Genomic DNA, 22,636 nt, shown 5'->3' on the forward strand with positions numbered 1-22,636 from the left:
CTGTGTATGGGAGGGCCTTGTTCCTGACTTCTGTGGCCTGGTGGGCCTGGGTGCACTGCTTGTCAAGGCTACTGAGGAAGGAACAGAGGTTATCTTAATGTTTAACATTCTTCGCTGAGGCCAAGCAGAGACCCACGAATGTATGGCCTGCTCTGTGCAGGAGAAATTCAGACAGGCAGAGAGGTGGGGTGGTCAAGGTGTTTTGTAGAAAGAGACCTGCGAGGATATAGGCGTAACTCAAAACAGTCTGCTCCTTAGTAGTCAGAACCAGGCCTGTGTTGAATTTAGCAATTTGGTTTCAGTTAATCATTCATCTGTCTCTTTATTTTTAAAAATTTTTTATTAAAATTTTTTTACTGTTTATCTTTGAGAGAAAGAGAGAGCGTGCGCGCGTGCATGAGTGGGGTAGGGGCAGAGAGCGAGGGAGACAGAGAATCTGAAGCAGGTTCCGGGCTCTGAACTGTCAGCACAGAGCCTGATGCGGTGCTCAGACCCACAAACCATGAGATCATGATTTTAGCTGAAGTTGGACACTCAGTGGACTGAGCCACCCAGGTGCCCCCAAAATTGTTTTCTTTGAAGAAGTCTGTGTCACACTCAGGCATCCTGCCACAAGGAAGACTTGGCAGGTTTTTTTGTTTACAAGTTTATTTTATTTTATTTTTGTTTATTGGGAGAGAGTGCATGAGCGAGCAGGGGAGGGGGAGAGAGAGAGAGGGCGGGAGGGAGGGAGGAAGAGAGTATCCCAAGCAGACTCTACACTGTCAGCACGGGAGCCTGATACATGCCTTGAACCTGTGAACTGTGAGATTATGATGTGAACCGAAATCAAGAGCTGGATACTCAACTGACTGAGTCACCCAGGTACCCCGAAGGTTGCTTATTTTAAAGCCTTCCTTTTGATTCTGGACATTAGCAATTGTGTCCGTGTTCTCAAATATGTCATTAAAACATAAGTCTTGCATTTTATACTAAGGAGCCTGATTCTCCAGCAGTTATGTGCCTGCGGGTCTTACCAAGGCATATAGTCTCAATTTAAACCGGCCATTCAAGAGTTTGCTAATATTTGTTTGTATCTTGAATGTTTGCCCTGTTGGGTCTTGGTTCCTAATACAGACATATCAAGTTCCTTCATGGTGAACATCATGAGAGTGGTTGCTGATACAGGTTGTCACTACCACTCAGAGCTGTCAGATTGGGCCGACAGAACTGAGCCTCACAGATACATCGTCCAGGTGGTGGTCGTTGGCTTTTCTTGCTTAATGTAATGATTTTGAAACTCCTCTCCGTTGTTTTATGTATCCATAGTTAATTCTTTTTTATTTCTGAGTAGTATTCCTTATCCATTCACCAGTAAAAGGACATTTATGTTTTTTGGGTTTGCTATTAACGGTACAGCCACTGGTAACATTTGAGTACAAGTCTTTGTGTGGACATAGTTCATTTCTCCTTGTTAAATACCTAGGAGTGAAATTGCTAGGTGTAGTTAACATTTTAAGGATCTGTCTTGGAATTTTTCAAAGTGCTTGTACTGTTTTCCAGCCACGTATGAGAGTTCCTGTTAATCTGTGTCCTCACCAAGGCTGGATACATTCACAGTCCTTAATTGTGGCCATTCTAGTGGCTTTATAGTGCATCTCAGGGTTTTAACTGGTATTTTCTTAATGACCTGATGAACATCTTTTCTTGTACTTATTTTCCATCTGTATCCCTTTGGTGATGTGGCTCTTCAAATCTTTTGCCTGTTTTTAATTAGGTTATTTCTTATTATTATTGAATTGTCACAGATCTCTATAGTATATTCTGAATACAAGCCTTTCGTCAGGTACATTTTTCAAATATTTCCTCCCAGTGTGTGGCTTGCCTTCTCATTGTATAACACTATTCTTTGAAAAGCAAAATTTTAAATTTCTATCAAGTCCAGTTTATCAATGTTTTAAAAATAATTTATTTTGAGAGAGAGAGAGAGGGAGAGAGAGAGAGAACACACATGGGTGTGCGCACATCCAAGCGAGGGAGGGGCAGAGAGAGAATCCCAAGTAGGCTATACACTCAGCATGGAGCCCAACATGGGGCTTGATCCCACGACCTTGAGATCATGACCTGAGCTGAAATCAAGAGTTGGATGCTTAACTGACCGAGCCAGGAGCCCCCAGTGTATCAATTTTTAAGTGATTTGGGTTTTTTGTGTTCTATGTAAGTAATCTTTGCTACCCAGGGTTATAAAGATTTTTTTGCCCTGTGGTTTTTTCTAAATGACTTCTGTTTTGAGCCCATATATTTGATCTGTGATCCTTTTTTAAATTTAATTTAATTTAATTTTTTTATTTTATTTTTTTTCAGTATATGAAGTTTGTTGTCATATTGGTTTCCATACAACACCCAGTGCTCATCCCAAAAGGTGCCCTCCTCAATACCCATCACCCACCCTCCCCTCCTTTTTTTTATTTTAAATGTTTACTTATTTTTGAGAGAGAGAGAGAGAGCATGAGCAGGGGAGAGGCAGAGAGAGAGGGAGACACAGAATCTGAAGCAGGCTTCAGGCTGTCAGCCCAGAGTCCGATGTGGGGCTTGAACCCAAGAACCGTGAGATCATGACCTGAGCCGAAGTCAGACGCTTGACCTACTGAGCCACCCCGGCGCGCCGATCTGTGATCCATTTTGAGTGAAATTTTGTATCTTTTGTAAATTTTTTACAATGTTTATTTTTTTTAATGTTTATTTTTTTTTTTTTTAATTTTTTTTTTTTTAACATTAATTTATTTTTGAGACAAGGAGAGACAGAGCATGAACAGGGGAGGGTCAGAGAGAGGGAGACACAGAATCTGAAACAGGCTCCAGGCTCTGAGCTGTCAGCACAGAGCCTGACGTGGGGCTCGAACTCACGGACCGCGAGATCATGGCCTGAGCCAAAGTCGGCCGCTTAACCGACTGAGCCATGAGCCACCCAGGCGCCCCAATGTTTATTTATTTTTGACAGAGAGCGAGAGAACGCGAGCTAGCATGTGCATGAGTGGGGGGAGGGGCAGAGAGAGAGGGAGACACAGAATCTGAAACAGGCTCCACGCTTTGAGCTGTCAGCACAGAGCCCGACGTGGGGCTCAAACCCACACATCGTGAGATTATGACCTGAGCGAAAGTTGGACGCTTAACCGACTGAGCCACCCAGGCGCCCTGATCTGTGATCTATTTTGAGTGAAATTTTGTATCTTTTGTAAAGTAAGGTTGAGGTTCATCCTTTTTTTATGTCGATATCCATTTGTTTCAGAACTATTTGCTGAAAATACTATTTTTCCTTGTTAAATTAGCTTGGCATCATTGTAAAAAATCAGTTGGTACTGAATGTATGGGTCTACTTCTGGACTCTGTCTTCCACTTTACATATATTACTCATCCTTTTGTTAGTACCTTAAAAGTCTTGGTTCCTTAAGCTTTTTAGAGTAAGTCATGAAATTATGTAGAGGTTCTCTGGCTTTGTTCTTTTTTTTTTTTTTTTTTTAATTTTTAAAAATGTTTTTATTTATTTTTGAGGCAGAGAGAGAGCATGAGCTGGGGAGGGGCAGAGAGAGAGGCAGACACAGAATCTGAAGCAGGTGCCAGGCTCTGTCTGAGCTGTCAGCACAGAGCCCGACATGGGGCTCGAACCCACGAACTGTGAAATCATGACCTGAGCTGAAGTCTGGAACTTAACCAACGGAGCCACCCAGGTGTCCCTACGCATTTCTCCTTTTAATTCCTGCTCCATGTATTTTGAGCTCTGTTATTGGCATGCTTATTTACCACTGTTACTGCTTCTTGTTAAATCAGTCATGTTGTTATTATTATTAATTTTGTCTTCATCATCATCATACCCTTCATTCATTGCTGCTAACATTCCTCATACTAAAGCCAGCTTTAGTATGGTGGCTCATGGAGCCACCCAGCCTTTTTTGGTTAGTATTTGCATTCAGTATGTTTCCCAACCTTAATTTTTAACCAATTTGTCTTTATAATCTGCTGTAGAAAGCGCAGTGGATCTTGTTTTTTAATCCAATCTATCTTCTAACAGTTGGAAAATTTAACTATTTCTATTTCATGTCATTATTGATATGTTTGGATATAACTCTACCATCTTTTTTTTTTTTTTTTTTTTCTATTTTTTCCCGTCTGTTGTTTGCTACTCTTTCCTTCCTGTTCCTTCTTTTCTTTTCGATTAGTTGAATACTTTTTATGGTTCTATTTTACCTCCTCTTGGCTTATTACCTATTACTTTGTTTCATTTTTTTTCTTCTTAAAAATTTTTTAATTTAGTTTATTTTTTTAATTCACATTCAAGTTAGTTAGCATATAGTGCAACATTGATTTCAGGAGTAGATTGCTTAATGTCCCTTACCCCATATAGCCCATCCCCCTTCCCAGAACCCCTCCAGTAACCCTCTGTTTGTTCTCCATATTTAAGAGTCTCTTATGGTTTGTCCCCCTCCCTGTTTTTATATTATTTTTGCTTCCCTTCTTTTATGTTCATCTGTTTTGTATCTTAAAGTCCTCCCTCATATGAGGGAAGTCATATATTTTTTTTCTCTCACTAATTTCGCTTAGCATAATACCCTCCAGTTCCATCCACGTAGTTGCAAATGGCAAGATTTCATTCTTTTTGATTGCTGAGTAATACTCCAGTGTGTGTGTGTGTGTGTGTGTGTGTGTGTGTGTGTGTGTGCGCGCGCGCGCGCGCGCACGCACACACACGCACATACATACCACATCTTCTTTATCCATTCATCCATCGATGGATATTTGGGCTCTTTCCATACTTTGGCTATTGTTGATGGTGCTGCTATAAACATGGGGGTGCATGTGCCCCTTTGAAACAGCACACCTGTATCCTTTGGATAAATGCCTAGTAGAGCAATTGCTGGGTCGTAGGGTAGTTCTAGTTTTAGTTTTTTGAGGAACCTCCATACTGTTTTCCAGAGTGGCTGCACCAGCTTGCATTCCCGCCAACAGTGCAAAAGAGATCTTCTTTCTCTGCATCCTCGCCAACATCTGTTGTTGCCTGAGTTGTTAATGTTAGCCATTCTGACAGGTGTGATGGGGTATCTCATTGTGGTTTTGATTTGTAGTTCCCTGATGATGAGTGACGTTGAGCATTTTTTCATGTGTCGGTTGGCTATCTGGATGTCTTCTTTGGAGAAGTGTCTATTCATGTCGTCTGCCCATTTCTTCACTGGATTATTTGGTTTTGGGTGTTGAGTTTGATAAGTTCTTTATAGATTTTGGACACTAACCCTGTTATCTGATACGTCGTTTGCAAATATCTTCTCCTGTTGCATTGGTTGCCTTTTGGTTTTGCTATGTTTCATTACTTTTAGTGGTTCCAGAATTCACAATATGTATCTTCAACTTTTCAACCTCTACTTTCAAAGAATATTATATGCTTAACATGTAGTGTTAAGAGCCTTAAAAAGTTGTACTCTGAGCTCTACCAGTGTCTGTATAGTCATCTGCTTTTCTCATACAAATATAGCGTTTACCGTACATTTTTATTACTTTAGCTTTAAATAGTTAATTATCTTTTTAAAAGACTTAATAAACGAGAAAAGTCCTTGTCCTTTCCCTCTACTCCCCTTTATAAGCTTGGTGTTCTTCACACCATTCACCTGCGCTCTTCTGCCTTTAACATTTCCTGTAGTGCCGGGGAACTGCTGTTTGTTTGAAAACTTTTCCTTTGCCTTCATTTTAAAAAGTTGTTTTTGCTAAGAATTCTAGGTTGTTGGTCATTTCTTTGCTGGCTTCCCTATTTCTGTCGGAAGCATGTTGCCATTCTTGTCTTTGCTCCTGTGTGCAGAAGGGATGTTTTCCTCTGCCTGCTTCTCCGATTTGCACCACATTGTTGCTTTTTGGCAGTTTCACTCTGATGTACGTTGGTGTGGTTTGCTTTCTGTTAATTGTGCTTGGGATTAGATGAGCTTTTAAGATATGCCAGTTTATGGTCTCCTCAAATGTGGGAAATTTTCAGCTATTTCTTTATACAGCCTTTTATTCTGGGATGCCATTACCTGCATGTTAGACATCTTGACTTTTGTTTTAGAAATGCTTCGTTTGTTTTTTTTCAGTCTTGTTGCTGTACCTCATTTTGGATTATTCAGATTTATTGATACTCTGTTGTAAGACAGCTTATGTTTTCATTTCTAGAAGTTCCATTTGCTTATGTTTTACATTTTCACTTGCTGCTCTTGTGTTTTCTGTTTTCCTCTACTTTCTGAAACTTACAGAGTTTATAATCACCAGTTTGAGATTCTTGTCTCTTGGTTGCATCGTTTTTGTTATTTTGGGTTCTGTTTCTCTTGATTGGTTTCCCTCATGGTTGTGAGTCATATTTTCTTTCTTCTTGGTTTTGTTACTGGATGCTGGGCATTGTGCATTTTACCTTGCTGAGTGCTGGATTTTGTTGTATTCTCTTAAACTGTGTTGGATTTGGACAGAAGTTAAATCTGTGTAAGATGAGCACTACAAGGTGGCACATTTAAGGATTTACTGTATGGGCATGTGCTATCTTAAAAGGCCTCATTTCATCCCTTGTCACCAGGAAATGTTACTTTTCAGGTTCTTGGCTGCTGTTCGGAGTCTGTCCTGTGTGTCAGGTGCTAGTGCACAGCAGTGAGCAGGACAGAAAGGGTCCCACTCTTGTGGAACTGAGCTTCCAGTGATGAAGACAGGTGAAAAACAACACAGTGACAACAGGAAAACAAGGGAGACACCAGGATTTCAAAGAGCAGTTTGTGATATAAGAGATTAACAGGGGTGATCAAGGTCAGGAGATGGGCACCCACATCAGTGGTTTGAACAGGGGCACTTTTGCGTGGAGAGCCAAGTGTAACAGATCAACTAGCCACATCTGGGAAGGGAACGCAGAAGAATCCAGCAGTGGCACATCTAGGGGGCAGCCACTACCACGCAGCTTAGGGAGACGACGCCAGGCAGGACCCCCTGGGAAGAGGCTCTCCGGGTAGCGGAGCAGCTGCTGAGGAGCTGCAGGGCGCGTCAGGGGGGCTCAGTCCACCTCGCTTCTCCGACGGGCCGGGCCGGCGGGAAGAGCCCCTGCCTCCGCAGTGTCCCTCCGGCGCCCCCTGCCGGCAAGGCTCCGCTCGGCGCCAGCAGCCGGGGAGGCGTGTTTGCCGGGGCTGCTCCCACACAGACCCCGGAGGCAAGGGTGCATTTGGGGCCCAGAGCCCAAAGGTTGACCCCTGGCTCCCCCGTTTCTCTGCTGAGGTGTGCCTGCTAGAACTCTGTCCGTCTGCCAGGCCATTCACAGGGCTAGGGGCTTAGCGCTCCAGGCCGAGAACAAGTACGGTGGCAGGAGGGCAACAGTGTGCCCTGGGAAGGCTCGAGGACTGTGTTGAGATAGTTAGAGTCTGTTCGTAGCTGCTATGGAAGTTCTGTGCAGGGAGGTGACAGGGTCTCTCTTGCTGCAGCCACCACCCTGGCTGCTACTTGCAGAGGAGCCGCGGGCACGGGCGGAGCCGCCACGGTAGGTCGGCGGGCACAGGTGACGGGGCGTGGCCTGGTTGGGCCCGGGTCGTGCATCCGCCGAGGCTTGGAGTCGCACGGCGGGCAGCCTTGCTGTTGGGTTCGATGGGGGTGGAGGAGCGAGGAGACCTCCTCCGCGAGGGGCACGGACCTGCTGTCCTTGGGGGGCAGCCTGCTTCCGCCAGCACCGCCTGCGGACCTGTGGAGCCTTTTCAGGCCTTTTCCCGTCGCGGTGGTATTAGAATGGCCTCATTTTCGGGTCCTCTGCCCTTTGCCGGGCTGTCCGTGGTCCTCCTTGGTGACAGCCGCCCCCCTAGGCCACGGTTGGGACTTGGCACGGGACCGCGTGCCGCGGACTCTGCGAGACACCCCGCAGTCCCGCTTGCCCCCGCCCTCAGTGCTGGCCCGCCCCTGGCTCCCGCTGCGCCCCGCCGGTGCCCGGACTCCAGGGGCCGCACGATGGGCCCGGCGTTCTGCGCTCCCCTCGGGTCTGCCCGCAGACGCCACAGCCCGCGAGGGAGGGCTTGCGGCCCGGTGTTCGCGCGTGCGCCCTCCCTTCAGCGCCCCTCCCGCGGCTCTGCCCTTCTCCTCAGCCGCGCGGGCGATGGCCGTGGGGCCGGCTGCCCTGTTGGTGCCCTTTCTTCCTGGGGCGGGGGTGCGGGGGTGGGGGGGCAGGGGTCATCCGCTCTCCGACAGGAGCCCACTTCCCACATCGTACCAGAGTCCTTCTCAGGTCCCGTCATCGAGGGACAGGGTGCCAGCTGGGTGGGTGTTGGGGTCGCGTCCCAAGACCGGAGAGGGCCCGGGGAGGGGGTAAAGGTCGCATTTCTGCCCCCTGGAGTGGCTGTTGGGCGTCCAGTCACGGAGGTCGGAGCCCGCTTCGTCCCGCCGCCTCTGCCCAGAACGTTCGCGTGTCCAGCCCCCCGTCCCTCAGAACACGCGGCGCAGCCACTTCCGGCGACTTCCGGCGGGCTCCCAGCTGGGGCCCCCGGCTGCGCCCTGAGCGCCGTCCCACGGGTGGGGGCCGGCCCGGCGCTTCTCTGGAGAATGAGCGACGTTTTCGGACGGCCTTCCCGGGATCAGGTGGCGCTGTCTGAAGGCGAAACAGTCGCTTGCAAAGGTCTTGGGGGTCAGGGAAAGTTGCCCGGGCGAGGCCGTTGGGGATCTCGTCAGCGTCTAGGTTTAAATCTGTTTCTACAAGGCCTTTTTCTGACGCGTTGATCGCAAATTTGTGCCGTGAACGTTTGAACGTAGTCTGTTCTGTTCTCTTTTTCAAGCAGGGCCAAGACTTTCTTCTTCACTCCCCTCTCAGCGGCTCGCAGCCGGAGGCGGGCGGCGGGAGGCTGGCCCTCGGCGCACAGACGCTGCCCTCGGCCGGGCTGGGCGCCGCCCCCTCGGACGCCGCGTGTGCTTGCGAGGCCTGCAGCGAGCGCAGGTACGGGTGCCCCCCCCCCCCGGGGTGGGGGGGGGGCGAGGCGAGGAGCGCGAGAGCCGCCCCCCTGCCCCAGGATGCTGGGCAGGCCGGCACTGCGGCTGCTGCGGGCGGAGGGGAAGAGAAGCCGGGACTTGGGGGGCTCGGGACCGCAGCCACAGCGGCCCGCCCCGCGCGGAGGGCGGGACGGGGCGGGGGTGGGTGGGTAGCGGGGGCTTCCTGGGGAGTGAGAGCGAGAGCTGCCTGGGGAGCCTCTGCGTTCCCTGTGTGGGATGCCAGGTGCGTTAGCTTGCGTCGTGCGAGGAGGGGCCCCGGGACAGCGGTCCAGGGTCCGGGGACCGGCAGCTGTGGGCACCTGGGGCCACGGCAGTCGGGGTGGCCCCCCCCCCTCCCCTTGGGCTGTCTGGACGGTGAAGGGCGACACCGACCCTGCGCTAACCCTGACCTCCTTGCTCTTGTCCCTCTAACAGAGAGATTTCGGCAGACACAGACCGGGAGCCCCAGCAGCTGCAGAACTACTGGTCAGAAGTGCGCTACATGGTCCGCTGCATTTACCGCCAGGCAGGGACTCCGCTGGCCGACGACCAAGACCAGAGTCTCGTGCCGGACAAGGAGGGGGTGAAGGAGCTCGTGGATAGGTACACGTTGCCCCCTGTGTCATGTCCCTCCCTCACCTGTTGCGGGGGAAGCCTCCTCTCTGCTTGCGGGGGGCGGGGGGCGGGGGGGGGGGGGAGGGGGGGGAGGGGGGGCGGGGGTCTCCTTTCAGGACCTAGTGAGAGCTCCGCGGTGCATGCTTGGCCCCGGGGGCACTGCCAGTCTTCAGCAGACAGACTGCCAAAAAGCACACCTGCTGGGTAAAGTTTCCAATTCTAATTCTGATGAAATACCTCTTGTCTGTATAATAAAAAAAAAAAAAAATGAGTTGACATGTTTCTTTCATTTCTTAGCGCTGAGACAGACCGTAACACTGCTTTTTGAGTACTTTCTGTGCCGGGGGTGATCTAAGCACTTCCTCAGGAGGCACCCTTGCATGTAGTTAACCCAAGGAGGACAGGACAGGCAGTTACCCCACCGTCAAGATGAGAAGCAGCTTCCGTGAGGCCAGGCAGCTTGAGAACGCGTGTAAGCGTGAGTAGGGGGCCTGCTGTAGCGAGGCCTGGACGTGTGGGTGATTCTCAGGCAAGAGTGGCTCACCACATGGCGTCTGTTGTTCAGCAGCACTTTGTGCCCGCTGACACTACAGAACTCGAGGTGGCCATACTTTTTATTCTTCCTTACAGCTTGTAGCATCTTTCTCCTCTTTTTTTGACATGTTCCGAATTAGAGGAATAAATTTGAGCTGGACATTTCATGGATCGATTCTCCTTTTGTTTTCTTTTTCTCACATCTTGAATGCAACACCTTTGGGGGTCTTAGAAACCCTTGTTTGCTGTAGAGTACGGTTTATCTGTGGAGACTGGAATAGTGATTGGCCATGGGTTCTACTGACTAGTGGGTGAATCCGGCCAGTGTGTTTAGCGCTTGGCCTGTGTTCCAGGAGGCGGTTCTGGGTGGTATGTGCCTGTTTTAGAAGTTAGGTTGCCAAGTGAGTATGAGGAAGGCACATAACCTGCACCTCAGGCCCATGACTTCATACACTGAATGCTTAGGAAGTGGCTAAAGTCAAACGAGGCAGTTGAAGGAGAATACCCAGCAGGTACAGTGTGGTGAGAGATGTTACCATGGAAATTACAAAGGTAATACTGTGAATTGTGAAGGTTTGGGAAACAGTGTTGCTCTAAGAGTGAAATAATCCTGTTATGTGCAAATCTCACGCCCCCGTCTAGAAGTGAATATGTCGGATAACCGTATTTCCCCTAGTCCTTGCATCCAGGAACGCTGCTGTTTTTGTTGTTCATGTGCCGACACACATCAGGAGAGGGATGTGTGTGATGCCTGTACAGCTGGTGACGATGATCCTTTCCTCCTTTCCTCCTTTCCGTGGCCCCCAGCGTCCTGCATGGTCCCGCTCTGCGCCACTCTCATACTGTTAATCACTGCATTCCAGCTGTGCTGGCTCCCGTCATTCCTCTGCTGGCCACACTCGCTCCTGCTCCAGGACCTTTGCATTTGCTCTTCTGTCTGCATTGTTCTTGCTTCCTCGGGGTTGTTTTTCCTCCCTTCGGTTGTTCACATTACTTTTCGGAGTAACCTCAAAGAGGCCACCCTGAGATCTGAGGCGCCTCCCTGCCATCACTATTCCTCCCCTTGCCTTCTTTCTTACTACGTTACTGCCATTACCTAGAATTCCATCATATATATGCACGTGCCATAAGCGCCACGTGGGCGGAGAGTTTCTTTACTTGGCTTCCTCACTGCTGCGGTTTGACGGTTAGAATAACCTTCACACAGGCGCGCCAGTGCTTGTTGACTGTATGTATGGATGAGCCGCCCGCATCTTCAGCGTATTCCTGCCTCTTGGTCATACGGTTTTTAAAAAATCTACTTGCAGAAGTACCCCATGGCCATTTCATTAAATTTATAGAATACAGAGAGGGACAGAGACCTAAAGTAAAACAGATGTACAGTTCTCCATGCTAAGAGGCATCCAGTTTCCCTGTAAGTTTGATTGTTCCTCTGTCATTTGAGTCTTCTGTAGTGTCCATTTAACACACGAAATGCATTCCGTTTCACAGGACATTTGTTGTACTGGAAATTAAGAAACTGTCTATCTGAAACATACTGGCCTCAGTGGGAGTCCCATCAGTTTTTATCGTTTCTCTAGCCACATTGTGTATAAGGCTTCCCATGTTTCATTGCTGGGTTTCACCTGGTTCTTGTCTTTGCAACTCAGGTGGTGCGCTAATTTAAAACTGAAATAGATGGCAACTTACTACATTCTTCCCTTTTGACCAAACGTGGTGCCCAGAAGGTGAAAGGATCCATTATGTAAAGTCCAGGAACTGTGGCCTAATATGGTTTACAACTCGTGTCTAATGAAGCACTGGCCTCAGAGTGCTTCCTCCTGGTGGCGGGTCACAGACAGATACTGTCGTCACCCCCGTGATCCTGGGTTTCTGTGTGCAGGCTCCTCAGAAGCTCATACTTAAGAGGAACAGCCACTTTACAAGTAGATTATCTACAAGTTAGGAAAGAAGTTCTTAAAAATGTTAACTGCTATTGTGGCCCAATGGAAAGGCCTTTACTAATTTTTTCCCTGCTCCTCATTTTAGAGACTTTATTTTATACGCTTCTTTGGGTTTTTTGGTGGGATAACTTAAAAAGGGATGTATTGTTTCGACAGTGTCCTCTGATTATAAAAATAATAAGCCCATTTGGATTGTATACTGAATTCATAGAAAGGACAGAATAGTCTGCATTAGTCCTCCAAGCCAGGTATCACTTCTGCTGGGATCATCGCTTTTCACCTAACATACGGGCATTGAAAATTAATTGTCTTCAGCCTCCTGTGTTTTTAGATAGTCTTACGGTTGAGAAAGCACATCCCTCCCAAGACAGCTGCTGCGGTGCCCGTGTGTAAGCACTGCCACCTGCTGGTTCTGTGAGTTCCAGCCTTTTACCCAGCCCGTGTGGACTTCTGTGTTTGGCTGAGGGATGAACTCAGTGATCAGCTGAGTCAGTACATGTGCGAGCCAGTGCTAGTGCAGGGTAAGCTCTGAGTAAATACTGGGGTTTTTTTGGTCCATTAGCTGGTGACTTTGGAGTTCTCGATGCTTTCTGTGCCTGGGTTCCTCTCTGTTGAGTGGGGTGATGGCCCCTCTCACAGGTGGTTGAGAAGATGGCTGCTGTTGCTGTCGTCGGGCGGGTGCCTGTGCAAAGGCTCCGGGACGTTGCTCGTAGAACAGTTCCAAGGAGGGCCTTGTGTGGATGGGATACGGGTGAGTGGTGACTCTCTCTTCTCTGCGCAGGCTCTGTGAGAGGGACCCTTACCAGCTGTACCAGCGGTTGGAACAACAGGCCAGAGAGTACGTGCTGGAGATGAAGGTCCGGCTCCTCCGGCAGCTGTCGGCTGCATCCAAAGTGAAAGCCCCGTCTGCCCTGCAGGGCCCTCCACAGGCACACCAGTTCATCTCCCTCCTTCTCGAAGAGTACGGTGCCCTCTGCCAGGCGGCACGCACAATCAGCACCTTCCTTGGCACGCTGGTAAGAGGGAAAGCTGCCTTTCTCTGGTTCTGCTGGGGAGAGCTGTGGAGAAGGACTGTGGTCCTGCGAAGCTGTGAGGCTTGTGTGTCGATCGCGCGCGCCGTCACGGGCTCCTGCTTGGCGGTGTTCAGGCATGTAGCAGAGAACCTGATTCCTCTCCCTTTTCTCTTCTCTCTGGACTTTGCCGTGGGATAAAAGTGTTGTGTGAATTGATATCCAGGCGACACATCATAGGAATGCTCTTTGGAGGCCTTGAGGCCTAGGGAGGGAGCGATGGGGACCATATGAGGTTAGGACCAGTGTGTGTGCATTAACAGGGAAAAGAAAGAGAGATGGCTTCTGTCTTGAGTTGTTAACTCTGCTGTCAGCGTGCGCACGCAGAGCATGAGTCCTGTAGAGGGCACTTCCTGACAGCCCTGTGGCTTTCGGTCATTGATTGCACAGTCCAACCCTGGGTTAAGGATGGGTTCACAGAAACAAGTGAGAACACCTCCCCCCCCCCCCGCCCACCCCACATACCTGTCTGGTAGTGCTAACAAAGGAGTGTCCTTTCTGACCACTTCACAAAGGTAAGTTAGCACAGGTGGGTAGAAAGAGGCACATAGTGGAAGTACAGTTACTGGAAACCAGCTAAGCTGGAGATGAGTGCCTTGGGTCAGCCCTGGCAGTCAGTGCAGCTGCCAGTTGGAAGGAGACCATGGTACCCAAGAGACCAGCCATTCATGCTTTCTGGACTGTTACAGAAATAGCAATTTGCTGATAGTCTGTGGAGCTGTTGCTCATCACCTAAATTTTATTATTAAATGATACTTCAGGGGCGCCTGGGTTCGTGAGTTCCAGCTCCGCGTCGGGCTCTGTGCTGACAGCTCAGAGCCTGGAGCCTGTCTCGGATTCTGTGTCTCCCTCTCTCTCTGTCCCTCCCCTGCTCACGCTCTCTCTCTCTCTCTCTCTCTCTCTCTCTCTCAAAATAATAAACATTAGAAGAAAATTTAAATGATACTTCATTGGGCTAGTTTTGAGTACTTTCTCATGGGTAAAACTACATTTTGAAACAAATATAGTAATCAGTAATCCCTAAAGTTTTAAATGTAATGGTCTTTATGTGACTCTAAAGTTGATAGAGCTTCCTGCTAGAGAAATTTACAGGCACGCAATTTGGCAAGTAATTTCAGGGGGTTCACGGACTTCCTCAAGCATTCCTGTGGTAGACCTTGCCATTCCTGTAAGTGACTCCCTGCATCTTCGAGGAGAGCTTGTGTTGTGAGAAAAGGACTGCTGAGTGGGAGGGGCAGAGTCTCTGCTTCAAGATGCGATTCTGCAACTGGATGCCAGCGCCCCGAGCGGGGCCAGGCTCGCCTCTGACACCTCACTCCTTCCTGGCGCGTCTCGTGCAACTCTTCCTCTTCTGCCTCGACTTACTGAAAGTAAGTCAGAAGTTCACATCTAGTGCCGTCTCCTCTGTGACCACAACCTTGAGACCTTCCTGAGTCTGCTGTGAGAGGGGACAGCCGAAGTTAAGAGTGTCTCCTGGCTGTCTGAACTTCATGCATAGCAGTGAAGAGTGCTATCACAGTGCCCCAGCTGATGCTTTAAGTCCAGGCCCTCCTCAGGCAGTTAGAGCGGAATATGGCTCTGGAACCAAACAGATTGATTTGGACCCTGCTTCTTGGAGCAAATTCCTAGAAATTTACGTAGAAATATTTTCTTGTGGTTTGGAAAAAAATTCGTAAGCGCGAAGAACAAAATGTAGTTTGGTCGGTGATTTATGTCACTTTGGTTGCACATGGAGATACTCTCTTTGGTTTCCGGTGGTACAGCAGACGAGATACCTTGAACGCTTCCTTCCTTCAAGGGAAACAACTGAATTACTGGATGACAGAAACTAAAACAAGATACGAGCTTTTACAACACATTGCTGAGGTGGCATGAGAGGCAAGAAGCCTTAGGGGTGAAAAACACACCGGCAGCTGGAATTCTGAGTAACTTGTGTGCCCCAAAGCCACCATTCACTCCAAGGATTTATAATCCTGGAAGACAGGATGTACAGCCTAGGTCCAACCCCGGGTGGCATCGGCACGCAGTGCTGGGCCTGCAAATGGCCACCACCTCCCTGTGAGAGCGAAGGAGAGGCCCTCAGACTGGAGGGACGGCAAGGGCGTATGCCCGTTGTGATCTTGGGGTGGGCAGAGGTGAAGTACAGCCTCCCCAGAAGTGTGTAACTGTGAACCAACTGCCTCCTCGGCTTGTGGTCTCAACAAGTGCTGTCGGTGGGGTATCGCAACTCCCAAGCCCACAGGTCACTTGACGGTGATGGAGGCTGTCATGTCAGTAAATCAAGCAACGTGCACGTAGTGGGCTTGGCGTCATCCCAGGTAACCACAGTAACCTTGTCGTGTCACAAAAGCTGACTGTGACTTCTTATCACTGACTCACACCCAGTCTATATAAAAATTCTCAATTACCTCCAGAACCTCTTTTATGGTTGGAGCACTCAAATCAGGATCCAACAAGGGTCACACAGTTGTAACGATATCCTTCCAGGCCCAGCTGGTGATCTTTGCAGGACAAGAAATTGACACAGCTGAGTTAAGATTGAGTTAAAGTTAGTGCCTGAAGGCAGCAGTTCTCAACATTTTTGGACTTGGGGCCCTTTAAACTTAAAAACTGAGGACTCCAAAGGGCTTTTCTGTCTCTGTATATTTTATCTGTTAATATTTGCTGTATTGAAATTAAAACAAACTTAAAACTATTAAATCACTTTTGAGATGAGCCCCATTACATAACATAAATAGCACATATTTTAAAATAAAAACTATTTTCTTTCTTTCTTTCTTTCTTTCTTTCTTTCTTTCTTTCTTTCTTTCTTTCTTTTTAATGTTTATTTTTGAGAGAGACAGAGCATGAATGGAAGAGGGGCAGAGAGAAAGGGAGACAAAGAATCCGAAGCAGGCTTCAGGCTCCAAGCTGTCAACACAGAGCCTGGCGTGGGGCTGGAACTCACGAACCGCGAGATCACTACCTGAGCGGAAGTCGGACACTTAACTGACTCAGCCACCCAGGCGCCCCAAAAAGAACTATTTTCTGAAGCATATTTAGTAAGAAGAGGGGCGTCATTTACATTTTTGCAAATCTCCATAGTTTCTGGCTCAAACAGAGGACACATGGATTCTTCTAGTTGCTTCTCCGCTCATGCTGTTGTCATAGGTTACTTTGGCTGACGTTATTGATGAAAATCCTGCCTCACACAGATGTGTATTTGGAAAACGGAGGAGTATTTTAGTAGCCTTTTCAGCCATTTTTCTTGGAGAGTACAACAGTACCTTAGTGCTTCTTAAATGTTTATCTTTGGGAGAGAGAGAGAGCGAGAGCACGTGCACAAGCGAGCGGGATAGAGAGGGGGACAGAGGATCTGAAGCAGGCTCCACGCTGCCAGCAGTGAACCCACCTCGGGCTCAAACTCACAAACCGCAAGATTGTGACCAGAGCCGAAGTCAGACGTTTAACTGACTGAGCCACGCAGATGCCCCCAGAGCCTGTTAATGGTTAGTTGCAGTGTAGACTCTGAAACCCTTGAGCTGACTGTATTGTTAACATCAGAACCATTATTGTAGCCCACACTTTGAGTGGATGTGCCCATGCATGGGTTTCTAGCATCATGCATTGGTTATTTGGAAAATACTGGTTCACTGAATAATTTAGTGCACATCTTCCTGATGATATTCAGTATAAAAAGTGACCTTTGTTACTGTCACCACTGATCCTTATCAGAATGGAGAAGCTTCAAGGCCAGTGGCAATTTTCCAAAGTTCTGATTATTGCTTGAAAGCTTGATTTTTTTCCAAAGTTCTGATTTTTGATTGGTCACAAATCCGGTCAATTATTTTCCTTAAAGCAGCAAATTGGCTTGCTGCGCAAACCCTGCCTGCTAAGTTCTCTGCTAACTCGATTGGCTTCTCTTGGAAACATCTCCTGTTTTTCTGATTCTGCAGAACCCATGGCATACATCTAGACATAGAAAGAATTTTTAAAAACATGACTTTCATGGGAAATGTACTTGTGGGTTTATTCCACACTGCCCTGGAGAATCAGAGGATGATGGGGTCATAGTTTATTTTTTTTAATTAAATTAAATTAAATTTTACTTTATTTTATTTTTAGAGAGAGAGAGTGCATGAGTGGGGCAGAGGGGCTGAGGGAGGGAACAGAGAGAGAGAATCCTAAGCAGGTTACACACTCAGTGCAGAGCCCAGCAAGGGGCTTGATCTCATGACTCTGGAATTGTGACCTGAGCTGAAATCAGGAGTCAGATGCTCAAATGACTGAGCCGCCCAGGTATCCCGATAGGGTCACATTTAACAAAATGTATTTTATTTTATTTTATTTTTACTTTTATTTTTATTTTATTTATTATTTAAAAAAATTTTTAAATGTTTGTTTATATTTGAGAGAGAGAGCATGAGTGGGGGAGGAGCAGAGAGAGAGAGGGAGACAGAATCTGAAGCAGGGTCCAGGCTCTGAGCTGTTAGCACAGAGCCCGATGGAAAAAGTTTATTTTAAATATTAAAATAAAATTAGGACTAAAGTTATGCTTGCCACTGTCTAAGAAATGCCTTGCTAGACTGCAGTAATCATGAAATCTGAATTTCTATCCACAAGGACAGAAGAATCTTGACTATCCTGGTATTTCTCAAGGTCTGTTACAGAACTTGATTCTAAATATCTTCTCTTTCTTCCAAATCCCAAAACCTTCTTGCAGTTGAATGTGAAAAGTAAAACTAGCCTGGATATAAAAGCCCAAGCCTGAGTCATTGGTGAGCTTGTCCTCGGCGCCTCTGGCTCAGGCAGCACCGAGTCCCGGCCACACTCACACACAGGCGCTGCTCCCCCCTCCACCCGCCCCCTCTGTAGCTGTGAGTGCACGTCTTTCCCGGAGCCCCCCTCAGCTGGCCGAGGGACTGCTCTGGCTGCTGCCTTAGCTCCTACATGTTCTCTGTTGTAGAGACGAATTGTGAATCGGATCACTGCCTACTACTCTGTCCCCTGGTGACTCCTGGGGAGCAGGGACCTACGGTTCTGGTCTTTGTGTTCCTGTACCTGGCACAGCACCTGCACAGAGTAGTCTCTGCTGAGGTCCGTGACACGTGGCATGTTCGACATGTCCTCTGTGGCCACGTCCTTAGTACATTTTTGGGGTAATGGTTTCTCATTCCAGAAATGGGGCTGAGTTTATTGGTTCCTGGGCCAGTGTTCCTGTATTGAATACAGGTGTTAAAAAAGCACACCTACGGGAGCGAGAGGAAGCTCTGGAAACATGGACGACACTGGGGGTTTGAGGTTCTCTGCAAGCATCACGGGTTCCTTAACCAGCTCTCTCTCTCTGTAGGGTATGAGGAGAGCACTGTAGGTGGCGGAGCGGACACACATCTGCAGTGTGGCGGTGCCACTGTTGTGCGCTGAGCACGGTCTCACTGGTGTTTGTGCTCAGGAACAGGAAACGATGGTTTTAATTCAGTCTCTCAGACCCCGTGCCAGCCCGTTATCAGGGGGCAAAACATGGAGTGTTCTTGGGTGGACGTTTACTGACATCTGCAGGTGCGATCACTTTGATTCACTTTGGCTAACTTGTGGAACAGACCACTGAAGGTGCTCACTGTGACTACTTCGTCTCATGGACTGTTGGCTGCATCTTGCTGAGCAGTGCCCAGAGTTGGCGGTTGCTTAGGGAAGGAGCATCTCCCTGTGGACGTGAGACGGTGAGACGCAGGTAGTGCACGCCTGTAGCTTCCTGGTGGAAGCATCGCTTCCCACACAGGCGTTTGCTTGTAGCAAGATCAGGTAGAAGTGAATGCCGCGTTTAGGGAAGGTGCCGCTGTCTCTCCTGGTCACCTTGCGTTGAGGGCAAACGGATGTCACCCTCCATGATGGCCAGGACACTCCTGAATGTTTAAAAGATGTCTCAAGTAACTGATGAGTTTGGCTGCGTTTGTTAGGGAAAGGAAAGACCTGACTTTTCACGGCATATCACTAGTGGGGCAATTATTTGCATCTATCAGAATGGGAGATTTCTCAAGACAGGCAAGAAAAGGATTCTCCTGCCATATCAGAGGGTTTGTGTGCACTTAAATTGTGTGAGGAGTAGGACTTGCAGTGCGTTTTGGAAGCACAGTTGTACCGAATGACCATCAAATATACGCATGTGTTTCTCTCTCCCTCTGTTGTTTCTTCAGCTTGTGTGTCTTACCCCCTTTCTCTGTGTGAAGGGTTTAGAAGGGAGGAGAGATGGGGGTCCCGTGTGCGTGTGGCCAGATACCTGCATCGGCTTGTGCTCTGGGTGCACAGGGAGCAGCGACCCCTCGTCCACAGGATGTTCGGGCCTGTGTAGAGGATGGCGGGGGCGGATTCTTCTGGGAAGTTTTTAGTCTTCATCAGCACAGTACATCTTCGTTTGTTTATTTATTTATTTGTTTTAACTAGGAAAACGAACACTTGAAAAAGTTCCAGGTGACGTGGGAGCTGCATAATAAACATCTGTTTGAAAACCTGGTCTTTTCGGAGCCACTTCTCCAGAGCAACTTGCCGGCACTGGTGTCACAGATCAGGTATCTGGTCTTAATCTGCATGTGTCTCTGTGAGGTGACAGCATGGGCCTTTTCCCTGTGGTGTAGCATGTGTACATCTGAACACCACTGCAGTGTGGAGGTTCTTGCCCGAAAAGTCGCAGGGCTTAGGGAAAAATACAGTTTGGACAGAAACTCAAAACCCCGAGAGCAATACAATTAAACTTTAGAATAACAAACTCCGCAACAATGCCTCTAAGAGTTAGCACCGCAAAGTGATGGATCACTAAATTCTACACTGGAACCAATTTTACCGTATATGTTAACTAACTAGAATTGGAATAAAAACTTGGGGCAAAAAAAGATTTAACACCACAAATTTGTAAATAAGGACAAGGACATAGGATTTTACTTTGACAAGACTCAGGCTTGGCCCGGTGGCTGTGACGTAGTCTGTACTGTGGCACTCAGGTGTGCAGGGGGAATGGGGAGAGGGTGTGGGAGGTGAGAGGACGGCTCCAGCATGGACCTGACAATGCCAAGGGGCTCCTGGGCACTGAGGGCAGGGATTTGTGTCTCTCAGATGCTCCCTCCGTGCCTTTGTTCAGGGCTTGGGTTCTTCTTACTGGTGTAGAGTATCCGTGGGGCTTCCTCATGTGTGCCAGGATGGGTGTGCCAAGTGCAGTACGCAGGGCATTTGCCCTGGTTGATGCGGCTGGGTGTGTGTGTGTGTGTTCCCACGTGGCTGTGCTCAGTTGGGAGGAGCCTCTTTGGGTCTGCATTCCCTGTGTGCTGCCTAGCCAGGTGCATGCTTCCTGGGTTCTGCAGCGTGGTGATTTTGTTCTATGGACTTAACCACGTGTGACCAGACTCCTACACTCTAGACGTTTAATAACAGCATGGACCACGGTCACCTTTATTTAAGTGTCCATGCTGAAATTTATTTGGACCAGATTGACAGAGAAGGGAATTTTTTTTTTAATGTTTGCTTATATTTGAGAGAGACAGAGACAGAGAGAGACAGTGTGTGAGCGGGGAAGGGGCAGAGAGAGATGGAGACAGAATCTAAAGCAGGTTCCAGGCTCTGAGCTGTCAGCACAGCTTGGACCCACGATTCACGAGATCATGACCTGAGCCAAAGTCGGAGGCTTAACCGACTAAGCCTCCCAAGAGCCCCAAAGGGAAATTATTTTTTAAGTAAATAAATTATTATCGTAGTTGACTTACATAGCACTTTTTTCTTCTCTTGAAACCCATGTATCAACCTAGTTTTCATTTCCCATATTCCTAAATTCTATCTGAGGGATCATAACTGTTCTCACTTAACACTCACCTCTAGAGAAAGAAAAACTCTAAAAGCAGTTGGATAAAGGTAATGGAGGCAGAGAGATCAGAACAAAGTGTTGTGTGGGTGTGGCCTATGCTCTGCTTGGCTCCTGACCCCTGCCGACATCCCCTTCCCCTTCCCCACAGCCTCTTCTCCGCCCACCCTTTCCCTCTGTGTCCACTCTGCAAGCATCTGGCACATTCCGTGGTGGGGGCATGGATCCCTGAGTGTCCTAACTTTGACCCCTCCCCCCCCAGAAGAAAGAGGGGAAAATATTCAAAATTGTGAGTTTGAAATGCAAAACATGGTTTTGTCCCTAGTCACGACATTGAGATCCACCAAAAGCACTTTTTATGAAAAGACATGAGTTTTGGGAAGGGGGAGGGTTCTTACAGCAAGATTCCAGGGCCTTGTACTTTCTTGTTCTGGTGAGCCAGTCAGTTCGATGGGCTTATCATCAAACTGGGGCTGAGTGAGCAGTACCTGAAACGTGTTCCGAAACTGTGCCTTAGTTCCAGATTTCTTACTCACTCATTGCACATGATGGTAAGACTCCAGAGACTGGCAGTGTTTTAGTCTTGAACGTTAATTCTGGGGTCAGGCTGAAGTATTGCTCATGGGAGCAGGGTGGGAGCCAGGGAAATAGAGATGGGGACCGAGCTGGGGAGGAGGCAAGAGAGCGTTCCCCAGGAGGACTGGTGATGCCCAAAGCTCTTCTGTGCTCCCTGGCAGACTCCCTTTTCAGACCCAAGAATAATTCAGGTTTGAGCTTCTGGCGTATAGATACCCGTTTAACAGTGTGTACCAGTTTTGGGATGAGTTGTATACAAATACTATCCCCTAAAGTAACGACCACGGCTGTGGCATGTAAAATCTGTAGTTGCAAGTATTTTAATTGACACTGGGCTCTGGGCCTGTGTTTAACTTTATTATAAAGTAAAACATAGAGAAAATTACACAAAGCAAATGTATAGCTAAATGAATTGTTGGCAGGTGAGCATCCCATGGCCACCCGTGAGCACAGCCCCCGGGAAGTCAGTACCTCTGTGTGGCCCGTCCAGACACAGGGTCCTCTCCCTGAGCTGCCGCTGAACTGGCTGCCGTGGTAGTCCTGCTCTTTCTTTTTTTTCTTCTCATATTACTCAGGTGTGCGTTGCCATCGTCTTGCCTAGTTTTTTGTTTGATGTATCTTTTGTATTTTGGTTTTTTTCAAACACGAATTATTTAAGCGAGGCTGACCTCATGTAAAGGAACCAACTAAGTTCAAGAAAGTTATTTCTCTCCTTTTTTTTTTTTTTTGAACAGCTTTGCTGAGATACAATTTACATGCCATACAGTTCACTCATTTAAAGTACACGGTTCGATGGCTGTTGGTATATTACATCGTCAGCTATTAAAAATTGTGGTAAAGTATGTACAACATAAGACTTGCCATTTTAGCCACATTTAAGTGGACAATTCATTTGGATTAATTACATTCACAGTATTGGGCAACCATCACCAGTATCTGTTTCCAGAACTTTTTCATCACCCCGGAGACTCCATCATGGTTAACTAACAATTCCCCACCCCTTCTTTTCCCCATGTCTTTGGTAATTCTTTAACCTCCCGGTCCCCACCCCACCCATCCTGTCCCTTGTAATTTATCTGTTGAAGAACCTGAGCCCTTGA

General features: G+C 48.0%; 1 protein-coding gene across 5 annotated transcripts in view; it reads left to right on the forward strand.

Moving 5' to 3' along the window:
- Positions 1–22,636, forward strand: part of FAM193A (family with sequence similarity 193 member A) — a 161,134-nt gene that overhangs the window by 84,800 nt on the left and 53,698 nt on the right. For 4 of the 5 annotated variants that reach the window (XM_078446363.2, XM_078446360.2, XM_078446364.2 and 1 more), the window contains exons 3-6: positions 8,784–8,941; positions 9,409–9,576; positions 12,847–13,081; positions 19,556–19,680. In XM_078446363.2, the coding sequence (XP_078302489.1) occupies positions 8,784–8,941; positions 9,409–9,576; positions 12,847–13,081; positions 19,556–19,680 (686 nt within the window). The remainder of the gene's footprint in view (positions 1–8,783; positions 8,942–9,408; positions 9,577–12,846; positions 13,082–19,555; positions 19,681–22,636) is intronic. The other variant, XM_078446361.2, reaches the window with a different exon arrangement.

Source organism: Panthera onca, chromosome B1 (genome assembly GCF_046562875.1).
Source record: "Panthera onca isolate mPanOnc1 chromosome B1, mPanOnc1 haplotype 2, whole genome shotgun sequence".
NCBI lineage: Eukaryota > Metazoa > Chordata > Mammalia > Carnivora > Felidae > Panthera > Panthera onca.